This window comes from Rhodnius prolixus, unplaced genomic scaffold, assembly GCF_049639745.1.
Source record: "Rhodnius prolixus isolate KJV_2025 unplaced genomic scaffold, Rpr scaffold_5, whole genome shotgun sequence".
NCBI classification, from domain to species: domain Eukaryota; kingdom Metazoa; phylum Arthropoda; class Insecta; order Hemiptera; family Reduviidae; genus Rhodnius; species Rhodnius prolixus.
In genome coordinates, this window is record NW_027411624.1 from 897913 (window position 1) to 919389 (window position 21477).

General features: G+C 39.1%; 1 protein-coding gene across 6 annotated transcripts in view; it reads right to left on the reverse strand.

Moving 5' to 3' along the window:
* LOC141458261 (uncharacterized) overlaps positions 1 to 21477 on the reverse strand; it is a 256112-nt gene that overhangs the window by 181525 nt on the left and 53110 nt on the right. For 4 of the 6 annotated variants that reach the window (XM_074136001.1, XM_074136000.1, XM_074135999.1 and 1 more), the window contains exon 1: positions 11028 to 11294. In XM_074136001.1, the coding sequence (XP_073992102.1) occupies positions 11028 to 11279 (252 nt within the window). In that variant the 5' untranslated portion in view covers positions 11280 to 11294. Of the gene's footprint in view, positions 1 to 11027; positions 11295 to 18712; positions 18762 to 21477 lie in introns of those variants that run through there. The other 2 variants (XM_074136002.1, XM_074136003.1) reach the window with 1 other exon arrangement.

Genomic DNA, 21477 nt, shown 5'->3' on the forward strand with positions numbered 1-21477 from the left:
CTTTATCTTTATCACATTAGAAATTTATAACTTTACCCATAATTTCTCATCAAAGAGCACAAGCACAAGCATAACTCTCGCTTTGTGATAATGTGTATTAAGCTTTCAGTAAACTTACTTGGCTAATTAGGAACTTAGTTATTGCATAGATGGCGCCCCATTAACTATACAATAACTCGTCAAATTACTGTTATTACTTCATTATCTTCTCAGAAATAATAACCTTCTCTTCAGATGGCAAACATTAAAGCAACCTGAAAATCGACAATTATACAGGAAGTGATTGTGGACATTGAGTTTTCATTGGGCGAAACTAATTAGCAATAATAACCCCATAGAAGTAATCAAGAAATCGGAAAATTTTTGCGCACAATATTGCTACAATTCTCTGGAATTTACCAATAATATTGAACCCAAACTTTGTATCACAATATATCAATTAGAACTCGAAATCATTTGGCCAAATTAAAGGGGTTTTGAAATTTAACGAACTCAAAACGTACCCAAATTTTGAGATTTTTATCTTGCTACTAACGTCTAATTCATCGCTCAATAAAGATTGTTTATATCTTCCTTTATGGTACCAAAATATTACACTAGGAATGTAAGCGGCCGGCGAGCTGTTTTAAGGTGCCGAAGAGATAAATAGGATTGCGCCTCCTGGCATAGAGTCCGCGCCCCATGAAGATCTGCGGGTATCCCACGTCTAAAATCTGGTTCAGGAAGAATCGGAATTTCCTGGTTCAGGTAGATGCTGCAGATCTCCACAGTTCAATGGCCGAGTTTAATGAATATAGTCAAATCTATTATCAACGAATTTTTATTAATGGGAAAAATGCCCAATTTTTTTAGCTAGAGTTCGCGTTCTGCAAGAGCCTTCAATTGCGACCAAAACTGTTGTGAAGTGAGATGACCAATATATTAATAATCATCAACTTTAAAACTTAAAAGAAAAGATAAATATAAATTTTAAAAAATTCTAAATCTTCTGAATGAATGAGCTTTGAAAGCTTTGAAATACATTGTTATTACGTAAAGCAAGCTTTGACAATAACAATATGGTTGAACTAAAATGACTGACCTTCTGACCTTTATTTAGGGTTGAAAATTGAAAAGATACCCTTGAATGGCGGCACAGTCTGTAAATGGCTTTATGGGGACATTTATCCGGCCATAAAGAAAGTTATTGGAGTGTGCGAGTGTGTGTGTGTGTGTGAGGTGTTTTGGCCCGATTTGGTGGGGGAAGAGCAGTCGGAAGAAGGGCGGAATATTTTCGTCTTGATAAAACAGGAAATAAGCAAGGTTGCAAAATCTTTCTTTTTTTTCGAGCCAACATAACAAAGAAATCCGCCAAAAATTTTGTTCTGTACATTATTGAAGATAGATCAATTGTATTCTGTTCAGGGTACCCCACTTCCTTTGACAACTTTTAGAGTACTGCAAGACTAAAACAAGGGCTACAGTAGGGAAGGAAGTTTAGCTTGTGTATTTAAGTTGAATTCGACTAAGTTGATGTTAATGATCGCTCAATACCAATTCGAATAAGTAGTACCGTAACCTACAAATAAGTACTTCCAGTATTTCTAAATAGAACCAATATTCTAAATCCAATTCGTTATTACTGCATAATGGTACTCGTAGGAGAATTACCTAAGACAGCAGATAGAAATACACGGGCACGAGATGTTATCCCGCTTAGAGTGGAAGTCTGGGAGATAAAGAAGAAGAATGTGACTTAGAGAGATCATTCAGAACTTTCTGCCGGAAGGGGGTGACTGGGCGCTGTGCCAAATTATCCCAGGATAATCTACTCCGGCTGCCAGTTTCCTCCGCGAATTCTTCATAAACTCCATCGTTTAAACATGTTCTACAGATCTCATAATGTCTACCATTTTCTTCTCCTATTATGTCACGCCATTCGTCTTTCATGGGAAATCCACTTAGCTAACCATAGAATATCTTCAAATAATTGCCTCGAGGTGTACTTCCTCTCTGGTGAAATCCCAGGAAATACCAGTTCCGGTCTATCCGCGGATTAAAACAATCACCCTCACCCGACATTCTCTTGCCACGTAGAAATGAAGCGTTTCCGGTTAGAACTCCGGATAATTCTGAACCTGATTTTTCTTATTCTAACCAATCAAATCGCTTTTTGGAAGAAGTGCCTCAGCTCAGCAATTAAGTACTCACTGCACAACCAATCGTATGGATAGAAAATTATTTTTAGTAACAATGCCAAGTTTGTAATATCATCGTGTGTGAGTTTTACCCATCAATTCTTCTTTAAACATGAATATTAGAGTTGGCACCATCCAGACGGTGAGAACCAGACGTATAATTCAACTTTCTGCTACGTACTGAGTACAGGGCGGAAATCAAAGTAGACACGAGCTTATTTCCTGGCTGACGTCACCCAGCTAGCTGATATTCCGCAGAGGTAATAATTTACAGAGGTGATAAAGTGGCAAGGCGCAGGCGTTCATGCAAACTCGGTGATACTTTTATTAACAAAGTACTCGATAAACTGTCGTCCACCCTCACAGTCTGGTACTTATGTATAGTCCTGTACATCCTGTAGTTACAGAGAAAACAACTGTGCGCTCCTTCTCAGCATTCATTTAGTCGGAAAATAAATTGGTTTTTCGGATGCAATAAAAGAAAATAGCTTCAACTACCCCTTACTTTGTGTTAAATGTCATCCATTTTCCACAAAATCATAAAAATTGCTGGGAAATTATTGAAATTGAGTTTTCGCCTCGGTACCCGTTTTAAAAGTCCTCTGAGTCCAAAAGAAATCTGGTGGGAACGCAAACATGACTTCCTTTTAACACAACGTTCGCAACGGAAGCTGGGGAATTCACATCACACTTGGTTAAAAAAAAAAGTAACTAGTTACCAAGAACATAACAATATTGTTCAGGCAATGAGATCGCACTTGTCTAAGAGAGGAATTTAACGCCGCTTCTCCTCCAGAGCTTGTCTTAAGGAGCATTTCCTAATGGAGTTATAGATTAACATGGCTGCAATGAGCGTACGAAGTTTAAATTGTGGGTGCAGGAAGATACCGAGTGAGATGAGACCCACATTTTGTGAAAAATCCATTTTAGTAGAGGTGGGATACTTTAGTAAAGAGGAGTCCCTGGAAGGGCAAGTCCTTCAGGCTACTCCCTAAAATAAATCCACATTTTTGAACCAAGAGGACCTCCGAACGTACACTCGTATTCATGGTGAAAAATCGATTTCCTAATTTTTCATAAATAAGTGTACACAAATAGACCTTAATTGTTAACTTGGAATTGAAACTGGTATCTACCTGAAACAACCAACAAATTATGTTACGAGCGAACAATTTCAAACATTGAAGTTAGAAGTACGATACAAGAACTACCTAAGGACATAAGACCAATTTCTAGAGCCCTGGTAGCATCTAGCTCAAACATAATTTTGACCAGAATACAAAGATTGGATTCAATTCAATGGAACACGATCTAAACCAACTTTTGAGAGGAATACTAGAATTTTAGGAAGCCGCGACGAGAGGAAGTCGAGTGAGGTTCATGACGTTTTTATTAAAGTGACTTAATTCGCAAACATGTAGTTCATATGCAAATAAATAGACACGAATGCAAAATGCTGCAACAAACAGAAAATGAAAAACTTCCTGCAAAATGTTTTTGTATATTTAATCCAGCGAGGGTGGCAGCATCACTTATTTTAGACAAAATTTCTTGTCTTTGTGTGTGAAGCTCTGTATATTGAAAGAATGTCGCACAGCGAGCCAGCGCATGACGACGGCAGAGCTCATCCTCTGCAGACATTACATTCACATGTAGACAGCAACATGCCGCCGGAGGGACCAGATTTCCATATTCATTGCAAAACCAGGCCAAGTCAAGCGTTCACAAAGACAAGAAAGAAGATGGAGATCACACAATTTGCGGACGTCACTTGGGCTCTGTTTGTTATTCATTTTTTTTTTTTTTTTTTTTTTAATCGAAATAAGCTGCTTTGAGACATACTCAATTCTTGTGGGCGATATAGCTCCATCAGCTCTGATCATCTCTATAACTCAATATTGAGTTTGGACACAACACACTCATTTAACAGGCAACAGAAAAAGCACTTTCAAGCCTAAGTTCAGCTAAGATAAAGCCCGTTTGAGAATTGTTTCAAACAGAAGTTCTAGATGAACTTGTGAGTAGAGTAAGTTGTGAGTTTCGAGAAATGAACTGGATTGGTCTTGGAGAAAACCAAAACGAAAGATATCCTGAGTAGAGTGGCTCCAATGTCACCTGAAATGTGAGCAACGCATGTGGATGAGGCATGAGAGTGATATTGTAGAAGAACGCGGCGAGTAACGCGACTGAAGTGGATAAAGATAGAATTGAAGTAGGTAAAGCAAGTAGCGGAGCTGTAAGGACTGATGACCAAATGGCCAATTTCCACATCCTAAGATTTTGTTTTCGAGTTAAACTGACCATAACATAAATATACAGGAAGGCCATCGGACAGACAACCGCACAAACCCAATCAAAAGGACACTTGGTCAAGAATACATAAGTTTTTCACAAACATAAGTTTTAAGATCTTGCAAAATTGCAAACTACGAGAATTAAACCGAATAAAAAAATATTTTTAGGACTCACGAGATTAACATTTGGCAGGAACGCACTGCTATACTTTCGGGAGATTATTATTAGAGTAAGGCCATCAAGGTTCTGCCAGTGGTGTGATTTTCTTCTGATAATTACCAATTTATTGGTAATTATCAGAAGAAAATTTATAGAGGAAATTACGGAAACGATAAATTAATGCTTTGGATAGAGTAATAAATCAATTTTAATTAAAAGAGGTTGAGGGACTGAAGTGAAGAAGGGCAGAGGTCGTTAGAGTGTGACCAGGATCGGCCCCAGCTTAGGATTAACAGCAAAAGAATGGCACTGAAAAGAATATTTGGCAGGCCAATAGACCTAAGGGTGACAGAAGGACGGGACGGACTGAAACTTTACAGACTCTGCCCAATTATCAATAATTATCAAATCGGACCCTCACACTTAGAAAGTACTTGATCTTCACGATTAACTTTAATTCTTTATCTACGTACACAATCTAGCGGTCTATGGGGATGCTGAAAATTTAACACTTCAATCTGAAACAATCCTAACAGCTCCGCTATTTGCTTTACCTATTTCAATTCTGTCCTTATTCACTTCAATCCCGTTACTCGAGCTAAGACTTCTGTGTGTGGAAAGATTTCCTTTGTTCAGCCCAAGAGAAGATCAAGCTGCAAAGAAGCTTAAGGCGTTCTGTGATGAGACTGAGCAAGAGCAAGAGTGGATGCTACAGAAGCGGAGGCAGAGAGAGGGTGGCTGGAAGAACTGTCAGAAGGGGAAGAAAATAGAACCAGGAAAGCGGTGTTCCAGGAAGTGCAAGTAACGTAAACATTGTGGAAGTAGTTAGTTTGTGTACATTCAGGTCTTGAGTTTGTAACGGATTTAGCGCAAAGAAGGACAAAACCGCTCGTTTTAGTTGAAAGAAGCTCAATTTTAGGAAGTTGATTCTGGACCAAAAGAGATAAAACAGCTCTTTATCTTCAAGTAGAATCCTGTGTTACCCTACCCATCGCCAGCAGCAAAACGGAAAACAACTTCCACAAAGAAAAACCGTTGCAGGAAAAAATAAATAAAGAGAAAAGTGGGTGGAAAACTCGGGTTGACATTAAATCAATCCCCGGTGTGTAGTGCGGCCATTTTGAAATAAAGTTGCAGATGTTTTCTTTTTATATTTCAAAACCGAATCACCCAACTTTAAAAACTTTTCCTTTTTATTTTGTAAGGGAAGAAAATATAGAAATAGAAGTTAGGGAAAACAGGAAGTACTCAGAATTTGTGGAAACTTTGTTTTAGTCTTATCATTTTTCATTGTGGAAACTTTAATTAGTTGTTGCCAATCACAGCTTTATTTTACTTCGTTCAATTTTATCGCAAATATTCAGAAACTGTTTAGGGGATTGCAAACCATATGTACGCATGCGCTGTTACCTGTAAGGATGGACCTTGTTTGTTATTTGACATGATAAAGTTTATACATTTGGGCTTCCAAAGTTACAAATTTACTACAAACGGTAGAAATCAGTTTAAAAGTTAAATATAAAGACTCAGGAATCGAACCGAGATTCTTGGACACAGATCTTAAATTAACACACGGTCTTAAACTCCTCGATGTGAGGAATGTAATTCTGGCTTGGAATAGAGTTTATATGAGCAGCACGTGGTTACGAAGGCACCCCTTCATATAGTTCTATTTTGTAGAGGAAGATTTGGACCTGCTGATCATCTCTTCCCTTCTCAGGCTAAGTTTATCGAAAATCTTAATGTTAGGTCCTTCAGTGGTGCCTAAATCAAATATAAAATCTGATCTGAAAATGGATATTGCCGGAAACAAATCAAAAATTAAAACCTACAAGATCGCAATCTTTAGGAGAAGCAAAAGGAAGTCATTAAAATTTAAAACTATCCACAAAAATTTCCATCAACTAACGTTAGTTTTTGGACCAACTACTGGCCATTGTAAATCTAACCGACCAAACATGTTGAACATTCACCGTCTCATGTAACTCGCTGCATGTAATTCCAGGTAGAACCAGCGCACATTGTGATTACCTTGCTGCCATAATTATTACATCGAACAACTTAATTACATGAACCACACATACATATATTTGCTTGCAAGTGGAACGAATGGTTTGCATGTATTTATGTTTGTCTATGGTTTGGGTAAATTTATTATTTGGCACATTATTTCTTGCTATGCATTTATAATTAGAGATCATTTTTGATCCGTGGAACGCGATCTCTTATTTACAACAAAATGCCAAAGTTTTACCGTTCGGAGATTGCAATATCAGTCCGTTTTTAATTCGCTCGCCAGATTTTCTAATCCAGTAAGAGAAGATCAACAGTTACATTTAGAAGGCGAACTAAATACCTGTTTGACGCTGACCACTCACTAAATTCGTATCTGTGGTCCATCAAAGTCGGGATTTTGGCTGGTAAAGAATTAATTCTAATTACACGATTGGAATAGTGCAAGATTCAGGAGAGACAAAGCTGCGATAGGGATAACTTGGAGTAACTTTTTGCTTCTGTCTAAGAGATGTCTCAAAAGAAGAACTTTAAATGTAGAAAAGTCAAACGAACTGGGCAAACTCATAAATATAGAGCTACCGAAAACCTCCCGGTGGTGAGGTTGTTGAGAAGCTCTATTCGCACAGAGTGCAGAACTCCCAGTAGAGCCGCCTAGACTGTACAATTCTTAAACATATACACATAGCCCGACCCTGGCAGGAAAAAGGTCCTTCGATTGTCTTCTTGTATATTAATACTGTGTGCAAGACGAGTTCAAGCATTCATAGGTGTCTGTCAGTCTGCATATTGTCACAATGCGGCTGTCCTCCACTTCCTTCTGCCATAGATGATCGCACGTCTTAGTTGATTTCTCGGAGGATTTCTCCGTTTCTTAATGTATTTCTCCTTGGTCTGATCTCTCATCAGCACTTATTCGGCTACTTTTCTTGAATCAGGAACAGTTTAGAGAGAAAAATTGCTAGCCTTCTTGGGTTGTTGTTGAGAAATATTTTGGGTAAAATAGCACTTCTAATAATCATCTTTAGTTCAAACTCGGTCTTCTATGTGGTGAATCTGTAAATTCTACTAAGAAGCATGCTTAACATCTAGAGTTCCCCGACTGTCCCACCTTGAATGGGAAGGTTTGTCAGTGGTAAGTCTGTGTGAGTGCAGCACTGTGCCAAGTTCGGTGAACCAAGTTTGGTTTCGAACCTTCCTAGAGATATTTTCCAAAGACAATTAGTTAAGACAGGAGAAGCTGTTTGCTACGGTTTTTCTTTCTCTTTTAGTTTCTCTTCTCACTCAGCAGGAAGTACTCTAATCGACCAGAGTTTCTATTTCCTGTTGCATAAATATACGTTCAGAGGTCCCCCGAGCACGAAAGAGTGGTTTTAGTGACGGGTCAGCGAGTGAGGGTGGATCACTTCCTCTGTCTAGAGCGCACTCTGCGCAACACAAAAACCAAAGTTTTACAGGATTTCCTCTTCACTTCCCTGTATTCAGAGAAACACGTCCTTTGTCTGACATATTTTCCGTTAACATCGACTTTCGGGGTCGTTCTGAGAAGGTGAGATGTCATCATGGATCCCTAACAAAAACCCTTCTATTTTAGAGTAAAACTAGTCAAGAAGTGATAGAATTTCGAGTCTGTTGGAACATAACTTGACCGGAAGTCCGACTCGGCCGGATGCCACTGCATCGAACAAATATAGCTTTTCTTTAATTACTGACCATAAAACCTTTAATCTGAAAGTTACTGAAACGGAAATTTGGTTCTAGCGGAAAAGAGAATTTGTGCTCCTGTACCACCAAGTGAGAGGCCTTACCTCCAACATAAAGTAAAAACGCCAAATTTTAAGAAAATTGCAATAAAAGAAAGTCTTACAGGTGATTCATATAGTTTTCCCCAGAATTACAGATAAGAAGCTGAATGTAGAGAGTTAAAAAAAAAAGAAGAAGAAGAAGAAGAGGCAGTGGTACCAACTGAACACCGAATTCTAGGAAATACGATCCCACAGCTGCTCCATCTTTCAACAAACTCCAGACTCTCGCCAACTATTCCACAAGAAACTTTTAATGGAGATCTCTGGTATAGCCTGGAGATGTTGAAATCTTTATTGCTTGGCGGAAATAAATAATTGAGGAACACCGGCCAGGTCTCGTACGGCAATTTGCAAACTCAAGTTATTTATTTAGAAAATAAATAATACTACAAGTTGTAACTTAGTGCTACAAATCAAAATAAAAGTCGTGATAATAAATTCAGAGAATTTACGGGCGACAAAGTCTAGCTCACCAAGTACTCTATTTCCGTTTATTAAGAAGATACGCAAGACAAGGATGAAATCCTGGAAAGGTACTCCAGCCAGGCTTTGAGTGCTCAGTAGATGGAAGAGCGACTCCTGAGCTCGTGCAAGGCACCCAACTTAAGTACTGAGGACATATTTCTCTCTTGTCTTGAGATAAAGGACACCTTTCACTGACCCGATCCTGCAGCTAATCTCCTCACACTTCATGAGATGAATTGGTGTTACCGCCCTCTATGGTACAAACTGTACAGAACGAGGTCAGCTGGAAGTGAGAGACAGCGAGTGATTGTCTGCTGAGATAACAGGATCGAGTAAGGGATCCAATCAGTTAGCTGGCTCGGAAAGTATCACCCTTCTAGCAGCCCTGGACTCCCAAAGCACAATTTAGACCGTCGTCAGCCTTCCATAGGGAGCTCATTCAGTAGCAAGAATGTGTGGGAGGTGTGTGTGACCGCTCCAGCACAAAGTTGGCTTCATTTTCACTGCACAACTTCTAAGTTGCGGTAAGAGACCGCCATGGAGTGCCCGGATTTCGACTCACGTGACTTTCTCTAAGTTCTAATCTCGAACTGCTAACTTCTAACAATGTAGATTTAAACTTATAGCTCTGAATGTCCTCGAAATCGAGAACTTGACCCCGAAACTCTACTTTAGAGGTTATAAATACAAGCTGAAAGCTAAATTAATCTATTCCACTGAGTTGACACGTCTGTCATTCAAGATCCATCCAATTTGGAATCATGGTTACAATTTAATTCTCCCGAGTAAGGGAAAGTTCAAACTCCCTTTCTCTTTCAGATCATGAGAGTTGCCGAACTAAGTATAAGTGTAAGTATAATTTTATTTGTTTTTAGGGTATTACCCCAGTACAAATGGAGTGTTGGTTACAATTGAATTAAAAAAAATGTAATTACATATTATAAAATTAAAGTGAAAACTAAAAAGTTTTGCCGAACTATAGAAGTCACCCAGTTAGAAGAAAAGTTCTTTGCGGAAAAATATTTAAAGAAAAAGAAACAGGAAATTGATTACAATTGTGATACTTTCGATTGATCGATTTTGACAATATCATTATTGTCGCATCCCTCGGCAGCTCTTTAGGGAAATATTAATTAAGAATTTTCTGTGAATTTTATTTTTGATCTACGGCGGATACAAAACTCAATCAGAGAGGCACAAAGTGTAGAAAACACTTTTTCGAACTTGAGGGTCAGATATTTCCGGGAAAAACTGAAAATAGGAAATCCGCCCCATTACAGTCCCTACTCCCAGTGAGGACCGAGTGACAATGAAAACACTGCACAACTTTAGAGAGAGAGAGAGAGGAGAAATATCAAACAAAATTAAAGAGAGCTCAATATAAATCGGCACAACAACCAGGGGTAACAGTGCAATAACCTCTGAAATAAATACAAAACATCTGCGCAAAATCAGTTTTTTTAGTTTTTAGTAATTTTTTAATGACATAAACGTACGTAATAACTCTTTATCACCATCTGAAACTCCATATAATTGCATAATTATTCTATTAATAATTAAAGTAATAATAAACTTGGAGGTTACAATGGTTGCAATTGTAATTAGCTGAGTTTTTAATTATATTTATTGGTTAGGTTAGGTTAGGAGCAAGTTGGAGAGTGGGGGTTTTGAAAAGAGTTTCATTGGCTAGAAATGCTGTAATTAAAATGGCTAATGTTAAATGAATGGACAGTTATGAGTCATGTGGTCACGCTAAGTTGATAAGGGGTCGATTATCGTGAGCTGCTCAGCATGCACTGTCGCTGCGTCTGTTGCATTTATTGTCATCGCCAGAGAAAGAGTGGATAACATGCAACAATGGTGACCCTAGACATCTATGATTAATACCGTCCACCTCCCACGCCATGGAGGAGCACACCTGTGGAGCTAAACATAGTTTTTTTGGTATCAAGTGATCACATGGCCGTTATTCTTTGTTTTTGTTCTACGAAGGAGAGGAATGTTTCTGTGAAGAGGCCAGGTGAAAGTGGTGACCTAATTTATGGGAATGCGCGGTTGGAAGGTAATAAGACAGTGCAGATGCCCAGCAGGGCGGTAGATCTGAGTCACTCACCTTCTCTGGGTAGACGGAGTATGCTGTCACATGATGGCTGTAACTTGTACGAGAGACTGGTCGGGATGCCTCCGCGTCCAGAGGCTCCCCGGACACCCCACAAGCCCGTACACTCTCACTCTCTCTCGAGGACGTTGCAGGAGGACGCTGTTCCCGGCGAGCAAGGGGGATCAGATCGACCGGGGCATGCGTACTGTTCAGCACCCTCTGTATACCACTCTCCCCTCTCCTGGCTCTCTGTTCCTTGCACATATTTCACCACACTGTCCCACTACTTCGGAAATCGTGGCATTCCCCACTTAGTCATACATGTATACACACATTTCAGTTATCTGAATCTCACCAACAACACCTGAACAAGTCATACATCTTGCAATCAGCCCATAAATTTAAAAAACGAAATACCAATAACTCTTGTGAATTATTCGTTAAATTAGTTATTTAAGCGCGTCTTCATTCAGCGAAATGACCAACTTCTGAAAGTAATGGAATATTGTAGCATTCATCTGTTCTAAAACAAAGCGATTCTATTTTCTCTAACGACCTTTATACGCCAAATATCTAAGGGCTAGTATTTGATTAAGTTTAGTTGGTTTAGCCGAGGTACATTCTCACGTTGCATGCAGGTCATAGGAAGGTTTTGGTAGTGTATAGGTTATAATGTTTTTTTACCACCAAATTATTATAATTCTTGTTAATAATGATTCTCCTGCTTATAGTTACGAGTACTTTAATTCAATGTCAAGTTTATTTAAGGTTAAAGTCACAGTTAATTATCCGTCTTAGAACTGACATATAATTCTTGCTCTGGAAGGAAATTCTAACCTTATTTATCGACAAACTGCCAGTCTGTTCTTCATATAAAAAAAATAATTTTTTTCTCCAGTACTATTTTCTATAATTCTAATACAGAATGAACATGAATTAGGAGAGAGGCATGGTGGCGAATACATGGAAGCAAGTTTTATAACCGATAGGAAATGGAATGTTCATACGGTTCAGATCGGTTTAAGGAAGGAGTTGTAAATGAATGATTTGACTGAAGTGAGCAGTCTGTAACGACTGTCCACGGCAAGTATCTTCAGTCTAGTCGCTGGATTCCACGAAAATCTTTAGCCAAGATGTTCTACTTGGCTTCCAAACTGAATGCAGTATACTGTTTTGAATAATGAACTTTATACGTCGCTATTCTCTCTGTTTATCAGCAGCGATTTATCAACATTAAGCATCCAAAATGGCCACTTCAGTGCTACTTAAATCACCAAGTAATAATTAATGGCTTTTTTCTGAAAAATAGACTAGAAATTTTATGTAGAGTAAAAACAATAATTATGCACATGATGTATACTATTTCTCCCCTTAAATAGAAATATTTCATGAATTTAGAAGTATTATCATAAAAATGTTTGGGGGATTAGGAAAGTGTATTTGAGATTTTAGAGGTTCTACGACGTTGAGCCCAAGTATTTGGGGGGCGTGGCTGATTGTCAGGACTGCCACAACCGTGTATTTATTCAAAACAAAGTCCAATCAAATGTTTGAAGTAAATTTGCCATCTATAATAACTGTAGGAGCTTGGAGCTGAAGTAAGACAAGGTTCGGCTGAGTGTTCATTCCAGATGTTTTGAACCCAAGGAACCCCCTCTGACACAGTCAAAGACTCAAAACTTCCCTTTGTGGGTGGAAATAGTGAAATCTCATATAATAAGCTGCGGAAAACTTTATTAGCTAACCTGTAAGTAGGAAAAGCACCGAGGACAAATAAGTTAGTTTTCCAAGCATTAAGCGCACTTGTAAAGCGAGCGCTACTTTCAATGTACTCCATTCAGTTTGTGAGAGTACTGAAGGGTGAATGGCGGCGACTCTGAGGAATTAGTTTCCCAGGGGAATGGAAATCTAAAGGTAACAGTTTTGTGTACATAGTTCGCGGACTATTCACTGGCGTCACAGAATCCCTTCTTATGCTAATTAGTTACTTACATCCTCAGCAATGAGGAGTAATATCATTGAAACTTGAACAAGGATGTTCTCGGAAACAGATATCTTAACTTAATTAAATTATTTCCCAGCACACGTGGCCAATGCCAAGCTATTTATAAACTTCCTTTATGAGAAGCATAACCTGCTGATGCAGCTAGAAAGAAATTGGTCCATCTTCATCAGCTCCTTCAAACTTTTTCATTACATTTAGAGACCAAACTCTAGGAAGCCAGCAAGAGGGACTTCACATACTATCCAACTTTATTATTGATACTTATCCCAAGTATTTCACAGACTTCACGAAGTATTCCACCATACCCTTGAAGTAGCCGTTCGCTCGATGTTAAGGTCACTTCACCTTGCTAGTTTCAATATTAGCATATACCTCCTGACCTGCTTGAATGCCCTTTTCCTCGTCCTTAGGTAGTTGGAATCTGTTTGGATTTTCCTTTATTAATTTTTGTTTTTGAACTCAATATTTATTAATATCTTTCTGCCGTCTCCAGGATCCTAAATAGTGGCCTCTGTGTGTGCACGTGGTCAGTGTAACTCTAAACGAAAAGTCTCGATACCTCAAATCGATATCTAGTTAAGGTTCTCCCTAATACAGCAGGGAAGCTGAAAATCTGGTGCGAAGGCCAATACAATTTTCATGGTCTAGTCTACATTTTCTCTTGGATTTCCTGGATAGATATCCTTCCAGCTTTAAACCAGTACAACGAACCTTTTAGAGGGAAGCCGACCCCGCAGAACTACCCTAAACTATATTTTTGGAAAATGATGAAATTGAAAGTTAATAGATTTTCGGTTATATAATGTAAATGTCGCAGGCAAATAGTTATTTTAAGCAAATGTCCGCCAAGGCGGATACTATCTGCATTCAGCAGGTCTTCGGCACATTGCCAAGTTTGATAAAATACTAGGCGCCACTTCCGAAAACAAATCAAACAAGTATAAAAATGCGTCAAGTAAAGCACTTCCGGTGGAGGACTTAGGATCCACATTGAACCCTCCTATTCAGCGGAACTTAAAGGATTGTAATCACACTGAAATGGCACTCTAGAGGAATGTAAAAGCTGTAAACAACTACAGATCCAGCGTTGCGGTGGTGGCGGATTCCCACAGAAACACTGGGCACTCCTGAGGGTTGGTTCTGCTGTAGTGTATGAACAATAGAGGGGATCTGTAAACATGTCCAAACGGTGGCAAAGAGAGAAGCCAAAATGTCGCCAAACGGAGATCACGAGTTGGGCAAGTTGGTGCCACTAAGTTTAGCACATTAGAGCGGGCAGTAATCAACCTGTGGATTGCCGAGGACGCCAGTTGGTGCGTCTATACCCACCCCCACACTCTGAATCCTGCAGGACCATCTCTTCCTTATTGCTCTCCTTTTTTATTAACTTTTCAATCAATAAAAAAAAGGAAAAGAAAACTCTTGTTTGTGTAAGTAAGATATATTCTTACGGAAGAAGCCATCCTTTCTCACATCGCCTAAATCCACTATTAACCCACTTTTCATATCCAATGGTATTTACCCGAATCTGTTTGGCTTTCCATTTCACTCCCTAAATAAACAGAATTACTCCCTTATTCCAAAAAGTCTAATAACGCTGATTCTGGGTTAATAGCAGCCATCCTTCACTACTGATTGGCAGATTATTTTATTCCAGTGTTTACATGCTCTTCCTTCTCTTTACAAGAAGTATTTCGATCGTTCCTTCCTTCTCTCCCTATTTCCTCTTCCTTCTCACTCCGTCTCAGCGTGTGGGAGTCTCCAGAAAGTACGATGAAGGTACACTCTCAGCTCTAGGAGTCCATCTAATGCACCATCCTGTCACTTCAGATCATTGTTATATTCCAAGAGAGAAGAAATACTAGGCTCTGCCCCCAAGTTCCACATCCCAAAGTATTTTTCTCACGAAAAACCTCTCGATTCCTTCACAGAGAGGTAAGTACCATATCGTCGCCTAAGAAGTGATACCTCGTAACTACAATTTCAACGAAAATTACATTTTTATATATAAAAAATGAATATATATATAAAATTTATTTTTTATAAATTACACTTTAAAGACGACAGTCACACTAATAGTTAATATTGAAAGAAGAATTACTGTATGCCTTAAAATGAATTTTATATCCTGTTTTTTCCTTCTCCTGTAAAGTTGATATTTTCTAGTTACAAGGTATCACTTCTTAGGCGACGATATTTAACATGAAAAGTTACTACTTTTATGCAAATAATTTTTAGAGAAAAGTTATTTTTAGGAAGAGGTAATGATAGAATCTCCTCTGTTCAGGAATCATTCCGATTAACTCCATTAGACTCACATTTGGATGCTAAATATCTTCATTCCACATATTGCATAGTGGTAATTCCTCAGGTTGCTACACGTGGAAAGAAGTTTTACTTAACTTAAGAAGAATTTCTTAACTTCAAAAGAATCCTGAATCATCCACACCCTTGTGTATACATACTCCCAATAGTGCATACGTAAACGTTCTCAAATATACATATGTATTTCTCTGCGCATTTTATGTATCTATTATCATTATTTGGGAAATAATCAAGTGTACAAATTTCTAAAAGTGCAAATCTTAAGAAACTATAACATAAAAGACGATAAGCGTGAATGTAATAAGAAAGGAAGTGTAGAGTAAATAGAAGGCATCAACTAAAAGCTCGTTTCAAATCCTGTGAAGTTACAACTTAGTTCTAGGGGTTAAAAAGTTGAACTTACCAAAGCGAAAGAAAGTATATTGTGCTAAACTTACGAACATGTAAGTGCTTTATTAGAGCCTGCAGATTAGTTTCGCAGCTGAACCCAGAGTTCGCAGCATTTCAGTATCAATGATACAAATAATAATAATAATAATAATAATAATAATAATAATAATAATAATAATAATAATAATAATAATAATAATAAGGGAAGGGATTAGCTATGAGGTTAGCATACTGGACTCCCACGCGGAGGTCCCGGGTACGAATCTAGTTGCTAACCCTTAGATTTTCTCTTCCTAGGAGCTTCTTACAGCTCACTGTCCGGTGATGGACAGTGTTGTCTGTAACGAGAGAACACTGTCCGGAGGCCGATAGTGGACTGAAAAAAGCTCCGGGTGCCAATAACCTTAGATGTTGACGCGCCTTAAATAATTTTAATTTAATGATAATGATTTTTTTTATGGAGGGGGAAAATGCATTATGCATCATCGTGGGGGAAATGGCCACGGTATGAGGAGCCACACCCACTAAATAACCCACCTCCCCTCAGCCCTGCCATTCGCTCAGAATTGTTTTAAAAGGAATCTTTCTAGAAGTTGACGACAGTTAAACAGAAAATTATAGAAATTATTTTCTAAAAATGTCAGAAAAGTGACAAATAGTTCGGTGAAATGGTTCTCATGGTAGAGGAATTGTTGCCAACTCAGTGATGGGAGGAAATAAAGTTCTGTTAATAGATCTGAAGAACCAGCAGGACTTCCTGTCCACTTGGAATTGCACATGGTTCCGGTTAAGCCTTAATTGGAAATATAAACACTTGATTAGGAAAATACAGATCTGCGAATATTAAAGTCGAGAGTGACGTAATTAAATTGAAAAAGTAAACTCAATAAAACTAACTGGTTTTGTGCGGCAGACATCCGGTTTATATGGGATACACTAGTTTTATTAGTATTTCAAAAGCGCCGCCTCGTCTGAAACAGGTGAACTATACTGCAGTGGCTTGGAGTAGGGATTCCCTGCGTGACCTAGAATCCTGTACTGAGGGTGGCACCACCATGAAAAAGTGTTTCTAGAAGCTCGTAAAGTTGTGGAGGTCAGGATGGGGAAGATGTGGGAAACAGGGGACCCAGGGATAACGTCTCCAGCACAAACTGAGCGGGGGCGTTTCTCTAGTGAATCTTTCATTAGCTGATCTCCAGGCCTTATCCGCCTCCAGATAGGCTCCTTTTCTGTTTGGTTCTACTCTGCTTTCCTACTAATTGTTTTGTTCTGCATGAAGATTTCCTACAGATTTGTCCTAGTGTTTCACGTTTAGTGAGGATGTGGCTGGAAGCAACCCAATGCAATCAAAAAAATCTATTGTGACGTGGGCGTCAAGTGTCGTTGGAAATGCAGGGGTCTGCACAATGAGTACTGTGCAAGGGAAGCTTCCGGAACTATATCAAATAACGGGAACCTTTCCAATACTTTCCACAGGGAGTTCCTTTATCTGAAACATTCTTCTTGTTAATGGGGCATCCTGGAGCTTTTTAGCCCGCTAGTGAGCGAGTTCAGGGGACATAATAACCCAGGAATGGAGGAAAGGGAGGTGGCCCCCATCAAGTAATGGACAATTCGAAAGTGTCTTGAATAATTCAATAGGACACACACACAAAAAAAAAATTTTGTGTGAAAACAGGGATGTTGCAGGGTAAAAGAAATTCAGGTAGTGGCCAGAACTGAGTCCTTAAGAGCTTTCTTAGCATGCTTTTCTTTTGTTCTAGAACCCTCGTTATTTTCACTTGGATAGGAAAACACAAGTAGGTGAGGAACTGGATTGCCGAGATCGGCGGCTTTAGGACGCTGTGGAAATAATATTAAATTTTGTGGAAACTTGCTATCGGTTCCGAATATCCTTACAACACACACGTTCACTTCACCGGAACCTCTAATGTGCCGTGTCAGTGAATCGTAAGGTCTCATTTCTTGTCCGAGGAGTTAAATGAGCAGCAGAAATATAAAAAAATTATACAATCGATTGACAGGAAGTCCCTCTCACTCTACCGGAAAAGTGGCAGTACAGGACGACTTTTTCTGGTGTTTCAATGTGTTACATTAACACCAAAGATCCGAAGTCCCGCCCGCTCGATGGAACAAGGACTGAGAGAAAGTGATAAATATGGGCTGAATAAAGGCAGCCATTCAGCTTAACAGTTAATCTTCTCAAATTTAAATGAAAGTTAATGTAAACAGCTTCAGCTTGAAAGGAGAGGAAATAAATCTGAGGGTAAATAACAGAATTAAATAATGTTTCTTTGTGAGAGGCGCGCCGCGAACAAATAATAAACTATAGAAGGAATAAAGCAGGCAGACTGACGCACAGAGTTCCTGAAACAGGGGACATCCCTGAAGAGCTGGACAGCGCGGTTCTTTGAACGTCCCTCTCACCATCGACATCCTGCCCTCTACTCTTCCTCACCACCCATTTGTGACACCCAGTCGGTGTAATCATAACGCGCTCTAATCAATTCGCCCTTCGAGTTCTGTGGCGAAGACTGCGTTTTCCTATACCAACTTCTGGTACCAACCTACTGCTACTGTTAACTAATTATACCTACCCAAGTTTCTGCTTCAAGTCCCCCCGAAGACACAATGCTAAAAGTCCCCGTTGGAGAGCGCGGTACCACAAACATTCAACAACAAATTCAATGCTTATACATTAATGCTGGATAGAAAGATTTGGAATTGCCCATTAGAAGCACATTCTTATGTTGGTTTGGGCCGTAGTTTTGAAAAATAGAAGACCACTTTTCTTGCTTCGTTTCTGACCAATCTAGGATTCTTTTCGTTCCCCACACACGTCTTTTTTGTCCTACCATCGCAAGTTATTCTCTAGACTTCGCATTTTTACTAAAGTTTGAATTGAAAACGACTGGCCCAAGTAGGCTCTCTACTCAATCAACTCAATTAACATCAAAATGAAATGAAGCTCACTCACCTTGGTTATCTTGAAAAAATTCGTGGCGAATGATTTCAGTGGACAGCTCCTGGAAATTAAAGAGAATTAGTTAATTTATGGCGAATGAATTCCGTATTTTTCTTCGCTCTCACTCCAGTATTGTGGAGAACAAGGAAACACATTCTGGTTTAATGTAAAAGCACATTATACATATAACATTTGTTCATTTATAGAACCATAAAAAAAAAGTAAAGTAAAGTAATCGCCTATTTTTTCAGGCGGGGCTTAACGTCCAACTACCATTTACTAGGTGTCGTGGACGGAGGCGAATAGCAAACGTACTTTACTATTTCTCATATTAGCCATTAAATAAAATCCAAGGCCTCTAGACCGGGAATCGAACGCACTAAACCAACAATACATAGCATTGCAGGTCTCGCCTCTTAACCCGCTTGGCTACCGTGCAGCGCCTAGTTATAGAACCATAATAAACAATATATTTTTTGACTTTTTTTTCTAAATAAGTTTAAACCAATGAAATGGAAATAGTTTTAATCATTCTTCTGGAAAAGTCTGAGACAAGATTGGCGATCAATCGACGGAAGTCGCTGGCCCAGCCAATTCTTCAGCTCTTAGTACTGGCTGCATCGTTAAATAGACATTCTTAATCATTAATTGCGTTAAATGGCCAATTGTGGGAGCAGTTTATTACCGTCGTTTATTTAGAGGTTGATCTTAATGTACTCTTTAGCCTGGTTATTTAGTTTTGAACAAACATTCAAGTGATTTATCACGCTCTCTAAATTTTGTTCCAATTTATCCCTAATTTTGTCTAAGATCCCCTTTTAATAAAGTGAATTTGAATGTTAATAAGTGGTAATCCATTTTGGGTAACTTATGTAGCTACTGTCGTTTACAGAATATTTACTCCCGCAGGAAACATTTGGGTCTTCTAAATGAAAACTAGATTCATCCATATCTATGGAAATTTGTTCCCCTAAAGACCACAAAGGGACTTCTAGCACTCCCCAATCAGTCTCCTTAATCAGTCCAGTGATAGAAGAGATCTAGAGAAAGAGGTAAGTTGCAGAAATCTCTGCACTGCACCTGCAGCTACCGCGACCGCATCAATTCTGTATTTTAGTTTGTTTGCTTACAATCATAATTGTAAAATAATTAACAAAGTAACATCGTTTTGTAAACCAAGTATGCTGTGACGAAATAAAATTTATATAAAAATAAAATAACTCAGAATTCGTAGCATTTACAATGACTACAATATTAACAATGAAAACTACACTTCAGAGAAAACATTTCACAGTTTAAATGCGGCAAATATGGTTGCAGAGGTTTTCTGATAAACGGTGGGTAATTCAAGCGAAGGGTAACTGTCGTGAAGGCAACGTCTGACTTCTGCACAAAGTTGTACAATTTAATTTGTAACAGGAAAGGAATGTAGGACCGAGAATCTGAGGCTAACTGTAAGAGGGGGGCAGCGCTGGAAAAGTTTGCCATGTGTCACGTGGGGCGGCGAGACAATGTGGCTGACTGGTGTGAACTACATGCCAACCACCCGCACAGATCAAGTAACTCTGTTAGAGGCACACCATAACTTACCATCACTGGGACACGCTCAGTGGGGACAATTCTTATTGAATGGGAAATCCGTTAGCCGGTGAATGCAGCACACATTCTGGGTAGGGGGGGCAAGGATAGTGTTGGTGTTGAGGTTTGACAGGAAATAGTTCGGCTGCCCGGAAATATCTTCTTTCAGCCTAATTAACCAACGCGTCTGTGTGTGTGTGAACGTATACAAGAAATATCTCTGGAAGCTCTGCACCCCCTCCGACATCACAAGGAATGCCGCGATGGAAATCACCCTTCCGGAATACCACTTAATTCAATTTTGTTTTGAGATGCTCTCAAATCGACTTTAACATGTTTCTTTAACTCGGTAATACTCAGTGCACACAGACAGACAGACACACATCTTTATTCGAAACATTTGCCAGGATAATTCGCTCCCCACTTCCGGAGGAGAGCCACGGTGGTTTCGCCAGAAGTGTCACATTACCTTAATGTAGGAGCCCCTAACTGATGCAGATGGCAGCGTGTATTAAACTAATGGCTAGAATTTTAAGTTTGAGGTACAAGACCGGATGTGCAAGTGTGCTGATTGTACGACTTCCTCTCTCTCTCCAAATGCTCAAATGGATGCTAACTATTTACTATCAGCTCAGAATCAACAGGAAGTCTTCTGGCAGGACACATCAGGCAAACTGAGAGAGAAACTTCTGCACAGATTTGATTGGTTATGTTGGCCCGACTTCGCTGCCCAGTGTGGCTGATATATTTATGTCGCTTTGATCCTGAGACAATAACCACTGGAATCTCGAGTTTTGGACATTTATTATCTATTGTAAAAGGGAACCTTTTTTATTTTGAGAGCTTCAAATATTCTTGAACCTCTCGCTCATCAAGACCGATGCCATGTCTCTCATTCTAGGTTCTCGTTTCTGATCTTTGTAACTGTAATCTAGAAGAATATAGTGTGCTGTCCTTATTCTTTGTTCATATTAATTCCTCTGATTAACGTCCTTGTCTGCAATGCTATCTCGTTCTAAGCTCTGTTTTTCCTAATTATACATACCAACTACGAATTTTAGAGGAGAAGAGGTCCTTACTTTAGGACAAAACCAAGCCGAAGTGTAGTAATGAAAACTGAAGCTGTCGGACTCATGCACTACTTTCTCGGGTCTCCTAAAAGCGGCCCCAGGCACTCTCTCCACGGTACGATATTTCAT